The sequence below is a fragment of the Rhinatrema bivittatum genome, chromosome 8, assembly GCF_901001135.1.
Source record: "Rhinatrema bivittatum chromosome 8, aRhiBiv1.1, whole genome shotgun sequence".
NCBI classification, from domain to species: Eukaryota; Metazoa; Chordata; class Amphibia; order Gymnophiona; family Rhinatrematidae; genus Rhinatrema; species Rhinatrema bivittatum.
This window is the reverse complement of record NC_042622.1, coordinates 271,527,322-271,543,815: the sequence shown is the minus strand read 5'-3', so window position 1 is coordinate 271,543,815 and position 16,494 is coordinate 271,527,322. Positions and strand designations below refer to the sequence as shown.

The following is a 16,494-nucleotide window of genomic DNA, read 5'->3' as shown; positions in this document are numbered from 1 at the left end:
AGACAGACATGGCTAAATGGGGAAGAGTCAACATGGTTTTAGCAAAGGGAACTCTTGCCTTATCAATCTTGTACATTTTTCTGAAGGTGTAAACAAACAGATAAAAGAGAGCCAGTTGACATAGCGTATTTGGATTTTCAGAAGGCATTGGACAAAGTCCCATGAAATTAAAAAATCATGGGACAGGAGGTAATGTTATTGATTTTAGGTTGTTTTTAATGTTTTGTGTTTAATTTAAAATGATTGCATGTGTTTTATTTTTTGGTTATGTATGTAAATTTAATAAGGAATTTCATAATAAATAAATGACCCTTTGTGGATTGGTAATTGGTTAAAAGGCTGGAAACAGAGGGTAGGACTAAATGGTCCGTTTTCCAAATGGAGAAAGATTGTTAGTGGAGTACCAGAGGGATCGGTACTGGGACCTGTGCTGTTTAACATATGCAGAAATGATCTGGAAAAGGGAGCCACACGTGAGGTGATTAAATCTGCAGGCGATACAAAATTATTTGAAGTTGTCAGAACCGCAGCAGATTAGGTGGGGGGGGGGGGGGGGGGGGGAAATGGCAGAAGGACCTTGTGAGACCAGGAGACTGAACATCTGAATGGCAGAGGAAATTTAAATGTGGAAAAGTGCAAAGCAATGGTACACAATGCTGAGGAGTCACCCGCCGGGAAAGGATGGTGAACTCCTTGTGGTGGACAATACATTGAAATCCTCGGCTCGTGTGTGGAAAACAAAGAGAATGTTAGGACAGATCTGACAAGGAATGGAGAAATTACTGACCTGATAACTTTGTTTTCCTTAGTGTAGACAGATGGACTGAGGACCAATGGGTATAGTGTGCTCCTGCTAGCAGTATGGCGACAGCGATCTCGCGGGCAATATGGCGACCAGCTCGGAGGGTCTCCACGTGGGAGGACCCTTGATACTAACCGGGGCCTGGCCCTGCTAGGGTGGATCAACCCGGCAGCACAGGTCCCGGCCGGCGACCTGTGCGACTCCTCGAACCTCAGAGACCAGAGTCTATGCTGAAGATTTCTACCTTACCTTGTCTTCGGCGCTTCCCGGCTGTGGGGTGGGGGGGGGGGGGCGGGGGGGAGAGGGGGCAAATACCTTCACCGCCGCGCTCGAGGGTGCACCCGCTGCCTCTCAGCCACGCCCAAGATCGGGGGCTAGGTCCTCGCTGCGATTTGGCCGCCGGACCGAGGCTCTCACCTCCGAGGGACCACGGAAATCACCTTGGGAATCTCAACTGGGGGAGGGACCCGAGGGTATCACCGCAGGAGAGCGGGGCTCGACTTCAGGTAGGTTTTTCCTTTAAAATTTGGTTTTCTTCTTTGAATTTGGTTCTAACGCTGTGAGAGCGTGCAGATAGTCCCTAACTGCTATGGAGACGGAAAATACTGAAGAACTGCACTTCCTGCAGGGGTATATGTACTAGGGGCTGACGTCAGATTGAAATCTGATCCGTCTCCAACTGCTAGCAGGAGTACACTATACCCATTGGTCCTGAGTCCATCTGCTACACGCTAGGAAAATGGACAATAAAATGAAAAATACCATACTGCCTCTGTATCTGTTCATGGGGTAACTGCACCTTGAGTGCTGGGTGCTGTTCTGGCCCCCCCTTTTCAAAAGAGTTAGCAGAATTGGAAAAACGTGAAAAGCAGGACAACGGAAACGATGAAGGGAATGGAACGGCTCTCCTATGAGGAGACTACGAAGGCTGGGGCTCTTCAGCTTGGAAACCAGAGGGTTGAGAGGGGACAGGATAGAAGTTTATAAAATCAGGAGGAGGATAACAAAGAAACATAGAAACGATGGCAGAAGAAGACCAAACGGCCCATCCAGTCTGCCCAGCAAGCTTCACACCTATTTGTTTTCATAATCTGTTACTCTGATCGCTGATCAGGGGGCAATGTTTCCTAATCCTTTTCGTGTCCAAGGCACACCTAACAAACATTAACACAAATGTCGAGTGGCACACCAACCTCCATGTTGCAGGCAGTGTGAACTGAAGAGGACCCTAATGGCCAAAAAGAAGAGATGGGACTCTCCGTGCTTTCCTACCAGTCTCTTGCAAATCTTAAAACAAAGGGAGCGAGGAGTGGTGAAGACATACCTGAACCCAGCCCAATAGACCAGATCCCTCTATAGGGAAAAATCAGTGTGGTGTGGGGCAGCCGATAGGTTATTTACCTTGGCTGCCGCTCCCAACGCCGAAAGCCCGTCACAGCTAGTGCTCAGGGCACGCTCTCCCTGTCTCAGGGAGCCCGGGGATAAGACCAAGGCTGAAAGGAGTCAAAGAAGCGGAAGACGCGGCGGTGCAATGTGCGTGTTATAGAAAGCAGGTCCCAGCTATCTACATCCTGCGTGCTGCAGAGCTCGCGCTGCCGCTTGGAAGAGGTTCTCAGAAAGGAGTTCTTGCAAGTTTAGGAGCCTCTGCTGGGGTCTCTTATTGCTGGGAGCTGCTGAGAGCACAAGTCCAGGTGCAGGGCTGAATCCGAGCAGCAGGCAGGGGTGACTTTTCCGTGGCACATCTGATCAGGTATGAAAGCACACTGGTTGGTAAACAATAATCTGGGAAACGTTTATGGATGGTACTGAGTTTAGATATTTTTCATTTCTAAATTAGATTTTATATACCATGTAAGGTCAATGGTTTTATTGCTGTTGCTTATTTGGTTATACATGCTAAATGTGGCACGTTCGGTTCAACAATCTAGAGGATTACAAAAATTGAATGAATCAAATATATTTTTTTTTTTTTAATATTTGTATTAATCCAATCTGAATCACTACAAATACACAACTTGAACAATTTGCAGTACAAAACGCACATACACAGACTTTCAGATCTTATTAAATGACAGCAATTTTCAGCGCACTATCAAGCTGTGGAATCTGTTACCGGAGGATGTGGTCAGGGCAACAAGCATAGCAGGGTTTAAAAAAGAGGTTTGGACATGAGGGCCAAAGAAAGCCATTGCTATTCCTGGGAGTAAGAGGAAATAGATCAGGTTTATCTGGCACTTGCAGGGCAATAGGGGGGTGCTGATGGCTGACATACGGAGGCCCATGCGGCTGCCGAGCAGGGAAGCGTGCTGGGTCCCTATGCTGCGTGCCCGCCACTGCTCCCTCTAAGCTGCGCACGTGCCTGGCTGTGCACAGCAGGAAGATCGGTGGGGCCAAGGGAAAAAGGTCTCCTCCAAACCTCCAGGTGCCTCCTTCTGCCTGCCCGGGCAGGAAGGAGGAGCAGCTTCGGCCTGCATGCAGAAGAGGAGCAGCATCTGTGGCAGAGCCGCTGCCCTCGGAGCTTCCACTGAGGCTCTGCACCCACCGCAGGCTGTTTCCTGTCAGCAGTTCCTTGTCCTCTTTTTTTTTTTTAAGAGACAGAAAGGTGCTCACCAGTCAAGGTGGAAAACCTCCAGGGTCCTGGCATTGCTCGACTGTAGAAAGCAGATAGTCTTTCACTACAGGTGCTGCCTAAAATTAAATCCACTGGGATCTAGGGCCAAGCTCAACAGAGGAAGGGAGTACTTGACGTTTATCTCCGGCATGGCCTACTGAGATTCCTCGAAGCCTATCCAGCCCACAGCAGAGGATGCTTGCCTACCATCTGCTGGAGACACTGGCAGGCTGAGGTCAGTGCCTCTAAGGGTTGATGATCGTGAACCTGTTGATCTCTGTCTCCACCTGCTGTTCGGTGAGCATAACCCACTCATCTGGACTGGTCTGCATGGACAAAGAGGAATTTGTTTTTTTTTCTAGCACTTAAAAGTGCTGTTGTGGGTGCTGCTGAGACAGCAAGGCAACCGTGAAGAGAAAAAAGTAGACAAAAGTTCAAGGAACGAAAGACAAATGAAGCGAGATTGAGTCCACGTCGGTGCTGAGCTCGGACATGAAAAAAAAAAAGATTAAGGCGGCTCAGGAGGCAACGCTCCACTATCTAGGAGAAGTGGGTTCACTTGGTGCCCTACACTTCATAGATAAGTCAGCCTGCTTATGGACAGAAAACTACAATACCTGAAAGTAATCTGCTTTGAAGTGCCTGAAAGGCGGAATATAAAATCAAACAAATGCCACTTCTCTTCCTTTTTGGCACAGAGATACTAGAGGGCGTCCGAGAAAGAGCTTCAGGGACATCATCAAGGCCAATACGAAGGAGTGCGACCTGAACAACTCGCAGGAGACTAGTCCAGGACCACTCCCCCCTGATGGAGGGGAACTCTACTACGCCCATCTCTCGGCATTTTAAACCTTATGGAGGAATTACTATTATAGCAATTTCCAAAAGCCATTTATGCGTGTAAAGCGCCCTTACACGTAAACATCCTTATGCACAATCCAATGGCATAATATTGTAGCAATTTTCAAAATCCCACTTACACGTGTAAATGCACTTTACCCGTGTAAAACCCATTTTTAAAGCATGTAAATTCTTTTGAAAATCAGGGCCTATGGCGGCAGAACATCAGGACCAGCAGCAAACAGAATGTCACAGACCAAACGCACATCCCCTGGGGCCACCCATCTCCTCTTGAAAACCTTGTGCTCAAGCAACCACAGTGTCCCTCGATCTCAGATCGGCCTCATCAGCCATCTTCCAGCCCAAAAACGTAAGGCAAGCACCTTTGACTGGGAAGGCTTACCAAAGAATGACTTTACATAGACAATTGTGTATACTGCAGCTTCCATGCTGTCCCTGAACGCATTTGCAAGAGAACCCCATAAAGAGTCAAACGGTGGACCGCAAGGGCCCCCAGTGACTCTGCCTACACTGCAGTGGCAAATCCATTTTCCAGTGCCCACAGAAGCAGTTTGTAAAACCTTTTCAGACGCCGCTATACCGGAGGCCTGGGAAAACCACAGAGAGGCAGTTTAAAGAGCAGTCAGAGCCGCAACTTTCTAATTAAGTCGTTTTCACTTCAGTATAATTTGTGACGTATGATGTTTTTCTGGCAAGAAAAAACACACAAATTCACAACTAATGTCTGAAGAGAAGAGTCTGGAAGGCCTTTGTCTGGGAAATTTAACTCAATTCGAAGGGGAAATCATTTTACTTGTAGGTTGATCAGGGGCCCTTCAAGATGAGCCATTTTTTAAAACTGGCTGATGTTAAGAGTATTGGATGCAGGAATGGCCCTGGTTTTTTTTGCTGTTGGAGACTGCTTTGAACTCTTCCTTGGTGTGGCTAAGCCACCCTGCCATTTTGCCCACCCCAGTCTCTCGTAGGTGTATGTTCACAGCGTCTCTCAGCAAATACGAGTGCACACACTGTTTGTCACTCACAGTTCTGAAACTTCAGCCCGTTCCTCTGCCCGTTCCAGCTCACTCTCCTGAATGCACAGTTTCCGGGCAACCTGCGAAGAGGGGAAAAAGAAAAAACCAAGACTTCCTTGTAAAGACAGGTTTTTATTAAGCGACAGCCCTTTCAGCTCCCAAGGTTTTTACCGATGCAAACATTTAATGCTGTTCTAGCATCAACATTCAAAGTACATTTCCAAATTTTGAGGAACTCAAAAGGTTTTTCACCAAACATTGTCATAGGATGGAAATTTTTAAAAACTGCAAGCCCACAAGCAAATTGTGAGGCCTATCCCTTTTGAGAAAGTTTCCCTTTAAAAAAAAATCTGTGGCCAAAAACCAAAGTGTGGGAATTTGAAAATGAAAGCCCTGGTGATGTCAGGCAGCTCTGCCCTCCCCCTACCCTTTGTGGGTCAGGTACTTTTACCCAGAGAAAGGGGAGGGCAATCTTCCGCCCTCAATTTTGCCCTAGAAATGGCTCTGTTACTGCAGGAACATTTCTGAAAACTGCCCTCTCAAAGCTCAGAAATGTTATATGCCCACTACACATAGTAGTGGGCCGAGAGTTGTGCATTCCCCATCGTTTCTCTTATGGCTCCTTTCAGCCTTGCTTTCGTTACACAAACTGTAAAACTGTTTTGATAACCAATTTTGGTTTTTGGACCCAGAACAAGAATACCTTCTCATTCCCGCCCACGTGTGCTAAATGCACACTGCCGACTAAAAAGGCCTCCCTGGGACCAGACTGGGGCCTGACACCTGAGCAGCAGGCAGACGCTCTGCCCAAGCTTAGACTGCAGCCCAACTTCCAGGGACTGGAGGGAAAAGCAGCACCTGAGATCAAACAGGGCAACGTTAGATTCAGCATTCATTCCAAATCGTCCGTCTGCTCTGGGATGCATGCTAGTGCCGCACACACACACACCAGGGAACACAGTCCTCAGTCCCACCGCTGGCTTTCATCCACCCCGACACTCACAGCTCTTCCACCTGACCATTCACACTGGTACAGATGGTACACTTGCTGGCCCCTTCGGCATCCTATACCTCTTCGTATTTGCGATCAGCTTCCTCAGCAATATGCTTGGCCTCTTTCAGCTGCATCTCCTGAATTTCCATCTTCTCTTCATCTTTCATGGCTCGGTTTTCAATCACTTTCATACCTCTGCAGAAGGAAGTTAAGTATCCCTGTTATAGCACCTATTGCAGAAGAAATCTGGTTTATGTAAAACAAAATATACATTCAGGAAGGGAAAAGTGAGGCAGGATAGGGAAACAGGCCTCACATTGTCTTGCTAAATCCTACCACAGCTGTTCCCAAAGTGTGGATCATGCTGCAGCTTGCAGAAGACGACTGAACTTTGAAAGGGAAAGTTGTTGTGGTTGGAGAGAATCAGGTTAACGTGACCAAAACTAATTTCCCTGATTCGGTCATCAGCGGCTGTAAGACCCCCTTCCCCTTTGAGTCACTGGACTAAGACTGCCATGTTGAGCTCCCTCATCACTGGTGATTTGGAGATGAATGAGTTTAAAAAGAAAAAAAACCAATGAATAAACATGAACTGTTTGTTAAAGTAGCAAAAAACCAAAAATAAAAATTATAGTAAACAAAAACATCTGCAAGAATTTGAGGCATGGCAACATTTTTCATAACAAAGTCTGAAAACATATAAATCAAGACTTTAGAGAAGCTAAATTGGAGCATTGTTGGTTTAATGGTGTACAAAGCGTATAGGATGCCCTCTCAGTCCTTGTCAGCCTGGAGCTTCGCATCATATATTTCTCTCTTTGCAGATGTCTTAACCCTTGGAGCAAGATGCCTAGCAGGCCCAGATTTCAGAATATGGAGGTCCCGCGACCGGCTGCACCCACCCTCCCTGCTTCCTGGCTCTGACACGCTGCCGCCAGGCCAGGGCCTCCTGGCCTGCTCACGCGCAGCACCTCTAAAAGGCCGGCGGCGGGGAACCCTTCAGCCAGCGCCTTCTGATGATGTCCCAAGGCCAGGTATCTAAACCCCAGCCGCGCTGCAAGTCGATGCCTCGGCAACAGCTCCTGCAGCGCGTGCTGCTCTTCTCTGCCCTTGTGCCTGCCTTGTTGTCTTCCCTGCCTTGCCTAGCTGGCTCTCGGCCTTATGAGGAGGCATCCCTGGTGGTGGGGGGCGGAGGAACGTACATTTGTAAACAGCATTTTCAAATCTTCCTGCACACTCCGCCATCAAAATTCCCCCCCCCCCCCCACAGGAAAAGCAGCTGCAAGTGTCCCCGGGGAATCCTGTACCTGCGATGGTTTTCAAAGTGGACGCACACATTGATTTTTGCTTTCGAAACGAGCGCAAAAATCACAGGTTAAGTTCCAGAGTATAAAGCATCCGCATGGTTTGCACCAATGTGGGCAACCTGACAATTGCACCCCTCCCCCCCCCCTTTCTGATGAGGCTTCTTCTAATTGCATGTGTCTTTTTGTTGGGGAAGGTAAGGAAGAGTTTGACATAGTTCCTAGTTTTATTCTCTGTCTGAAAAACAAAATACCATTTGCACAAGCTGTACCTCTGGATTTTGATAATGTGGGGAAAAAAAAACTCAGAACATGCTGATGGGTCTTCTCTCATTTAGAGAGGTTTGTGAATTTTTTTTTAAACTTTTCATTTTGACACGCCATCGGCGTGCCAGACGATAAACATATAGTAACAGTATAAAGCAACTCAGCTTATAACGCCAGCAGACATAACAGCATTGAGGAATCTAGCAAGTGGACCTCTGCCAGTTCCAATAAGAACCCGTCATTTTTTCTTATCACATAGCAAATATGTAATTTGTTCCAATAATACAATTTCACTTAGCACAAAATATCCGTAATCCATGTGTGGACAGGTCTTCCGAAAACATGCAATAGTCAGACAAACCACATGCAAACGTTGATTAACAAAGGTTTTACACTTCAGTATTTCTTGCTCTTCCCATATCCCCAGTAGGCAGAGCGGTGGAGAACGAGCAAAGGAAACACTAGGGCCGATGCGATATCGGGCGTCGAGCTCAGCGCGCTGCTAAACGCACGAATAGACACGCTAGACATGCACCCAATGCAATATCGGAATTAGGGTGTCCAAAATGTGTGTCCGTACTGGCACCTAGCTAATAGCACTCAACACTTGCAATGTTGATGAGGCTATTAGCTAATACCTCCATGTAAAAAAAAAAAAAAAAAATACACGCCCGAGCGCACCCCAAGCCATGCTCAGAAAAGCAAAAAAAAAACCTGCTTTTCTGTGGTTCCTCCTACTAAATATTGTCACAATACTAAGTAGGAAGAACCACAAAAAGCTGCAACATAAAAAAAAAAAAAAAAAAAAAAAAAGCTTGTCAGCGGTCAGGTTAGGAAAAGGGAAGCTCAATTTACGAGCTGCGTCTGTCTGTGCACGTGTTAGGGAAAAAGGTGCTCGGAAAACAGAGTATCCATTTGCCTTACGTGCACACGGCCACTTCTCCTGGGTGCTCGATGCCACAGAGGCGCAATTTATCCATTGCGCGTCCCTTTTAGCTCGCCAGCTCATTTGCGTATTACGTCGAGCGCCCAAGAGAGGGAATGGTGCCTGCATTCAAAAAAACGTGCATCCAGGTTTGACGCACGTTTTTTTTTGCACGTATGATATTGCATCGGCCCCATTAGGAACAACATGAATTATCCTATGACCCTCATGCCAAAACCATGTCACCTCCCCACAGTCCCACCACACGTGTATATAACTTCCAAGCTCTCCACAGCCCCACCAAAGTGGGCTAGACAAACTAAGCTTAGAAAATACATTGGATGTCTGTAATCCCTATGTAGCAGTTCACATAGCAACTCTTGACTCTAGTTATAAATGGAGACTTTCGAGATTGAGCACCAGATGTGCTTCCAAGTCCAAGTTGAAACGAAAGTCAGAATTCCAACACTCAACCAAGGTACTGCTCGTTTCAACTTCCTTCCCCTCCAAAAACAAAAACAAATAAAGGCGAGAAATAAATTTCTTAGCTGAATCACTCTAATTATTTTCTCAAGAAGACACAATTCCTTCTTTAAGGCAAATTGATCATCCCTACCATGCAACACGTTTTAAGTTTGAAAATATAAATATTGTATGTGGGGGGGGCGCGGGTATTTTAAACTGAACCTTAAGGTCCTTGAAAGAATGTGGGAGGGAGGTTCTGGAAGCCAAATTTAGGCTCTTAGGTAGAAAGATTAAATCCAGAACCTCCAGGGTAGCATTCTCTGAAATGCTCCCTGTTCCACGCGCAGGTCACCAGAGGCAGGCAGAGCTCCGGAGTCTCAATGCGTGGATGAGACGATGGTGCAAGGAAGAGGGATTCAGTTTTGTAAGGAACTGGGGAAACATTTGGGGAAAGGGGAGACTTTTCCGAAAGGACGGGCTCCACCTTAACCAGGGTGGAACCAGACTGCTGGCGCTAACCTTTAAAAAGGAGATAGAGCAGCTTTTAAACTAGAACAAGGGGGAAAGCCGACAGTCGCTCAGCAGCGCATGGTTCGGAGAGATGTATCTTTAAAGGATACTAATGATGCATTAGAATTAGGGCATCCCGACAGTGAGGTTCCAATAAAAGCAAACGTAGTCCAAGTGCCTGTAATTAAAAACTTACCTGAGCTAAAAAATTCTAACTTATCCCTATCAATTAAAAAGCAGAATGAAAATACAAACAAAAATGTCTGTATGCCAATGCCAGAAGTCTAAGAAGTAAGATGGGAGAGTTAGAGTGTATAGCAGTGAATGATGAGATTGACATAATTGGCATCAAAGAGACCTGGTGGAAGGAGGATAACCAATGGGACAGTGCTATATCAGGGTACAAATTATATCACAATGATAGGGAGGATCAACTTCGTGGGGGGTGTGGCACTTTAAGTCCAGAAGGGTATAGAGTCCAACAGGATAAAGATCATACAAGAGACTAAATACTCAGTAGAATCTATATGGGCAGAAATCTCATGTGTGTTGGGTAAGAGTATAGTGATAGGAGTATACTACCATCCACCTGGACAAAATGGTCAGACAGATGATGAAATGCTAAGAGAAATCAAGGAAGCAAACCAATTTGGCAGTGCAATAATAATGGGAGATTTCAATTACCCCAATATTGACTGGGTAAATGTAACATCAGGACTTGCTAGAGACAAAGTTCCTGGATGTAATAAATGAATGCTTCATGGAGCAATTGGTTCAAGAACCAACAAGAGAGGGAGCTATTTTAGATTTAATTCTTAGTGGAACGCAGGATTTGGTGACAGAAGTAATGGTGGTGGGGCCACTTGGCAACAGTGATCATAACATGATCAAATTTAAACTAACTGGAAGGGGGACAAATAAGTAAATCTGCAGCTCTAACACTAAACTTTCAAAAGGGAAACTTTGATAAAATAAGGAAAACAGTTAGAAAAAAACTGAAAGGTGCAGCCACAAAGGTTAAAAGTATTCAACAGGCATGGACATAGTTTAAAAATACAATCCTAGAGGCGCAGTCCATATGTATTCCATGCATTAAGAAAGGTGGAAGGAAGGCAAAACAATTACCATCATGGCTAAAAGGTGAGGTAAAAGAGGCTATTTTAGCCAAAAATACATCCTTCAAAAATTGGAAGAAGGATCCATCTGAAGAAAATAGGATAAAACATAAGCACTGTCAAGTTAAGTGTAAAACATTGATAAGACAGGCGAAGAGAGAATTTGAAATGAAGTTGGCCATAGAAGCAAAAACTCATAATAAAAACTTTTAAAATATATCCGAAACAAGAAACCTGTGAGGGAGTCGGTTGGACCATTAGATGACTGAGGGGTTAAAGGGGCTCTTAGGGAAGATAAGGCCATTGCAGAAAGACTAAATGAATTCTTTGCTTCCGTGTTTACTAATGAGGATGTTGGGGAGATACCAGTTCCGGAGATGATTTTCAGGGGTGATGAATCAGACGAACTGAACCAAATCACTGTGGACCTGGAAGATGTAGTAGGCCAGATTGACAAACTAAAGAGTAGCAAATCACCTGGACCGGATGGTATGCATCCTAGGGTACTAAAGGAACTCAAAAATGAAATTTCTGATCTATTAGTCAAAATTTGTAACCTATCATTAAAATCATCCATTGTACCTGAAGACTGGAGGGTGGCCAATGTAACCCCAATATTTGAAAAAGGGTTCTAGGGGCGATCCGGGTTAACAACAGACCAGTGAGCCAGACTTCAGTGCTGGGAAAAATAGTGGAAATTATTCTCAAGATCAAAATCACACAGCATATAGAAAGACATGGTTTAATGGAACACAGTCAACAGATTTACCCAAGAGAAGTCTTGCCTAACAAATCTGCTTCATTTTTTTGAAGGGGTTAATAAACATGTGGATAAAGGTGAACCGGTAGATGTAGTGTATTTAGATTTTCAGAAGGTGTTTGACAAAGTCCTTCATAAGAGGCTTCTACGAAAACTAAAAAGTCATGGGAAAGGAGGCGATGTCCATTTGTGGATTACAAACTGGTTAAAAGACAGGAAACAGAGTAGGATTAAATGGTCAATTTTCTCAGTGGAAAAGGGTAAACAGTGGAGTGCCTCAGGGATCTGTACTTGGACCGGTGCTTTTCAATATATTTATAAATGATCTGGAAAGGAATACGACGAGTGAGGTTATCAAATTTGCGGATGATACAAAATTATTCAGAGTAGTTAAATCACAAGCGGATTGTGATACATTACAGGAGGACCTTGCAAGATTGGAAGATTGGGCATCCAAAGAGCAGATGAAATTTAATGTGGACAAGTGCAAGGAGTTGCATATAGGGAAAAATAACCCTTGCTGTAGTTACACGATGTTAGGTTCCATATTAGGAGCTACCACCCAGGAAAAGATCTAGGCATCATAGTGGATAATACTTTAAAATCGTCGGCTCAGTGTGCTGCAGCAGTCAAAAAAGCAAATAGAATGTTAGGAATTATTAGGAAGGGAATGGTTAATAGAACGGAAAATGTCATAATGCCTCTATATCGCTCCATGGTGACGGACTGATGAAACAGCAAGTAAGGCTATCTTACAAAGCCATGGAGGCAACAATACAAGCTTGTCTAAAGATTTTTGTCTCTGTCTAATAAAGAATCCAGATCGGACATTTGGCTTCTAATTCTGTATTGTCGCTCCATGGTGAGACCGCACCTTGAATTCTGTGTACAGTTCTGGTCATTGCATCTCAAAAAAGATATAGTTGCGATGGAGAATGTACAGATAAGGGCAACCAAAATGATAAAGGGGATGGAACAGCTCCCCTATGAGGAAAGGCTGAAGAGGTTAGGGCTGTTCAGCTTGGAGAAGAGATGGCTGAGGGGGGATATGAAAGAGGTCTTTAAGATCATGAGAGGTCCTGAACGAGTAGATGTGAAGCGGTTATTTACAGTTTCAAATAATAGGACTAGGGGGCATTCCATGAAGTTAGCAAGTAGCACATTTAAGACTAATTGGAGAAAATTCTTTTTCACTCATCTCACAATAAAGCTCTGGAATTTGTTGCCAGAGGATGTGGTTAGTGCAGTTAGTGTAGCTGGGTTCAAAAAAGGTTTGGATAAGTTCTTGGAGGAGAAGTCCATTAACGGCTATTAATCAAGTTTACTTAGGGAATAGGCACTGCTATTAATTGCACCAGTAGCATGGGATCTTCTTAGTGTTTGGGTAATTGCCAGGTTCTTGTGGCCTGGTTTGGCCTCTGTTGGAAACAGGATGCTGGGCTTGATGGACCCTTGGTCTGACCCAGCATGGTAATTTCTTATGTTCTTAGTCGCTATAAGAAACCAGGCCACATGGCTTTGGGGAGGAATTTTATAAGATATTGAAGGAACTAATTGCACTACGCTTACAATCTTTATTTATCCAGTTGATAGAGGCCAAGCAATTTTCCTTTTGATACAAATAAAGCCCTAATAACAATTCTCCCAAAGAAAGAGGACTTGCTACTGCCGGAGTCCTATCAGCCGATATCGTTGATTAACTATTTATCTATCAGCTTTTTTATACCAACATTCGTGGTTACATCATATCGGTTCACATCAAACTAAGAGAAAATACAACAAACAGGGAAGGGGAAAGGGAACTATGATCTTAAGCTGTTAGCGAAAATATTTACCGATCATTTAGCTATCCTGCTACCCACTCTGATTTCAGAACATCAGGTGGGTTTTGTTAACAGAAGGCATTCCGCCTTTAATGTTCGAAAAGTGTTGATCTCCATCTCACAGAGCATGCAGATGGCTATTCCCTCCATCCTAATCAGCTTTGATACCGAGAACGTGTTTGACAGGGTGGATTGGGAATATCTTTTTTTTGTGTTGGAACAATTGGGGATATCGGGGGGGGGGGGGGGGGGGTTTGCAATGTAGTACACCTTTTATTTCTAATCCCAAGGCACAAATTCTAGTGAATGGCCAATTAAAGAAGAGTTTACTATTCAAAGAGGGACACACATCAGTGTTGTCCTCTATCCCCCATTGTTATTCCTTTTAGCTTTAGAACCTCTTTTTCAGATCAGTACAGGCTAATGATAGGTTAGTAGGAATTCCCATTAAAGATCTGATATTTAAAATTGTGGCCTTTACGGTTGATCTATTGGTTCATCTTTCAAAGCTTTGAGTCATTGGCTGGGTTGCTTGAATAAATCTCTCAATATGGGGACCTTTTCTGGTTTTAAACTTAATATGGGAAAATCTGAAGCCTTATCTTCTCAGTCAGTTAAATCTTTGTGGGGAAAAACACTTCCCTTAAGATGGGCACCTGGGTCCTTTATTATACTGAGATGTAATCCGTACTCTACATCTGGCTCGAATTATATGATCTAAATGTTCTCCCTTTACTGAAAGGTATGAAGGACAAATTGCTGTTGTGGAATTCTTTTCCATTATCGCTTCCCAACAATACATTTACCACCAGTGCAGCCTGGAGAGCTAACAGTGTCTTATATAGGCAGGATTCTTCTTTGCTCCCCAGTTTGAAAGAATTCTTCAATTTTTACCTTGAAATCTTCTTTAAGATTATCGCTGAACAGCCATGGTCAATAATGTTGTAATTGAACATACACGAATTGCTGTCCCATAGTCATCTCAAATTGGGTTTCCATGCCTTGAAAAGCAATGAGGTGACCTTCAAGAGTCACCATTTGCGCTACATGGCATAACCCTCTCCGTGCCCAATCAACTAAAGATTTAGACTCTGACCCAGGTACAAAAACAAAAAAAATCCCCATTACCCTGCAAGGGTAAAAAAAATAGACTCCTGATAAACTATGCTGAAGCCTGCCACAAAGAAAACTGCCAAGCCCTCTTGAGATAAAATAATCCAGTGTTTTCTCAGATATACTGGTAGTGAAGAGCTACCAGCATGTAAAACAAAAAGGCGTGCCAGTGGCGATACCCATTTTGCCTCCCAAATTCTGGGAGTATGAAAATTTGCAAGTTTCTACTGACAGATGAAAATGGCAGTCCTCTGCCGGATGAGACTGCTCTGCCAAACAGAGATCGAACGGGTTCATCGCACTCTGTGTCCCAGAGCAAATAATTGCGCTAGGGACATTTTTTATTTTCACAGCTACGGTCTCAAGGCCCGGCTTTATGAAACGGCCCAAAAAAAAGCTGAGTGACGCTGGGAGGGTCACGCTCTCATGGTTTTCAATGACCTGGCCCCCCTCAATGCTTCGCAAGAGATATGAGCTCAAAGTAGTAACAGCTACCCTTTCAGTTTACAATTTTCGCTTAATGGCACATCATATAAACTTAAAATTATTTCAGAAGCAGTTGACTGTTTTCTACGGGTGAATCTCCCTCTGCATTTCTCAATGCTCAAACCAACAAACAGTTCACCTCAGGTCAACGCTTAGCCAAGACGGCAACATGCCAAGAAGGGAGGCAAGTGACTGCATCGCCATTCGGCGGAATCTCATTTAGCCCTCTCTGATCAGAGCTAATGGAGCCTTCAATCTGTTTGACTGAAAGGCGTTTCCTAATATTTTTTTCTTCTTAATATCATGGAGCCACTATGTTGATATGCATTACATGGTCTAAGTAGTATGCACTGTTCTGCATTATGTTTCCTCTTGCAGGATTTTTTCTGGTTGACCAATTATTTACTTACTTGTTTACTGAACAATAGCATCTTTTGCATTTGTTTTCTAAGTGCTTAGGGGGAGCGCAGTTGGGCTTTCCTTCCTGTTTGCCTGCCAGAGTCCTCTTAGGGAGGCGAGATTTACTTTGTGGGTTTGGTCAATCATGTATTGGTAAAGGGGGATATAACATATAAGGGTTTCAAGTTTGGGTTTTTTTCTAGTATCCAAAAAATAATAATCTCACCCTATTTTGTGTTTTTATAAAATAATTTATTAAGTAATAATTAAAAAAAATAATTAGTTGTGGGATGGGGTAAGTTTCATATATTTTGACGCATGCCTCTACGGCCTTGCCTCATTTTTTGTGATATAATCATCAACTTACCTCCCTCCCACTCACTTTATTTTGTTCAATTTTTTTTTAATTTTTATGAAATACTTTATTTTATTCAATTTATTAAAAAATGTGATGTCCTCTTCACCATATCCTCAAGTCCACCAAAAAATATGTCCTTCAATATCTCGTGGGAACACACGGGAGATAAGTTCTTGTGACTTACAATACTGAATTGGCATTTGTGAGCATATAAGAAATAAGCCTTTGTGATTTGTAAGATTTTTGGCGTTTTCAAAAACATTCTATTCTGTTGGATTTTATGTGATATCACTTCCAATCCGTTAAGTCATAAGATTTAAGTCCTTAGACCAAGTGAATATTCAAAAGTCTCCAATGAATAAGGAAGTAGTTTGATTTTCATAACGAAACAAAACATTTTAGAGATATTGAAGGACATATTTTTTTGTGGACTTGGGGATATGGTGAAGAGGACATCACATTTTTTAATAAATTGAATAAAATAAAGTATTTCATAAAAATTCAAAAAAAATTGAACAAAATAAAGTGAGTGGGAGGGAGGTAAGTTGATGATTATAATCACAAAAAATGAGGCAAGGCCGTGGAGGCATGCGTCAAAATATATGAAACTTACCCCATCCCGCAACTAATTATTTTTTTAAATTATTACTTAATAAATTCTTTTATAAAAACACAAAATAGGGTGAGA

The 16,494-nt window shown here is 43.6% G+C and overlaps 1 protein-coding gene across 4 annotated transcripts in view; it reads right to left on the bottom strand.

Moving 5' to 3' along the window:
- The window catches only part of LOC115096380 (tropomyosin alpha-1 chain), a 171,129-nt gene that overhangs the window by 22,554 nt on the left and 132,081 nt on the right, over nucleotides 1-16,494 (bottom strand). For all 4 annotated transcript variants that reach the window (XM_029610897.1, XM_029610895.1, XM_029610899.1 and 1 more), the window contains 2 exons: nucleotides 6,359-6,476; nucleotides 5,297-5,367 (listed from right to left, as the gene is read on the bottom strand). In XM_029610897.1, the coding sequence (XP_029466757.1) occupies nucleotides 5,297-5,367; nucleotides 6,359-6,476 (189 nt within the window). The remainder of the gene's footprint in view (nucleotides 1-5,296; nucleotides 5,368-6,358; nucleotides 6,477-16,494) is intronic.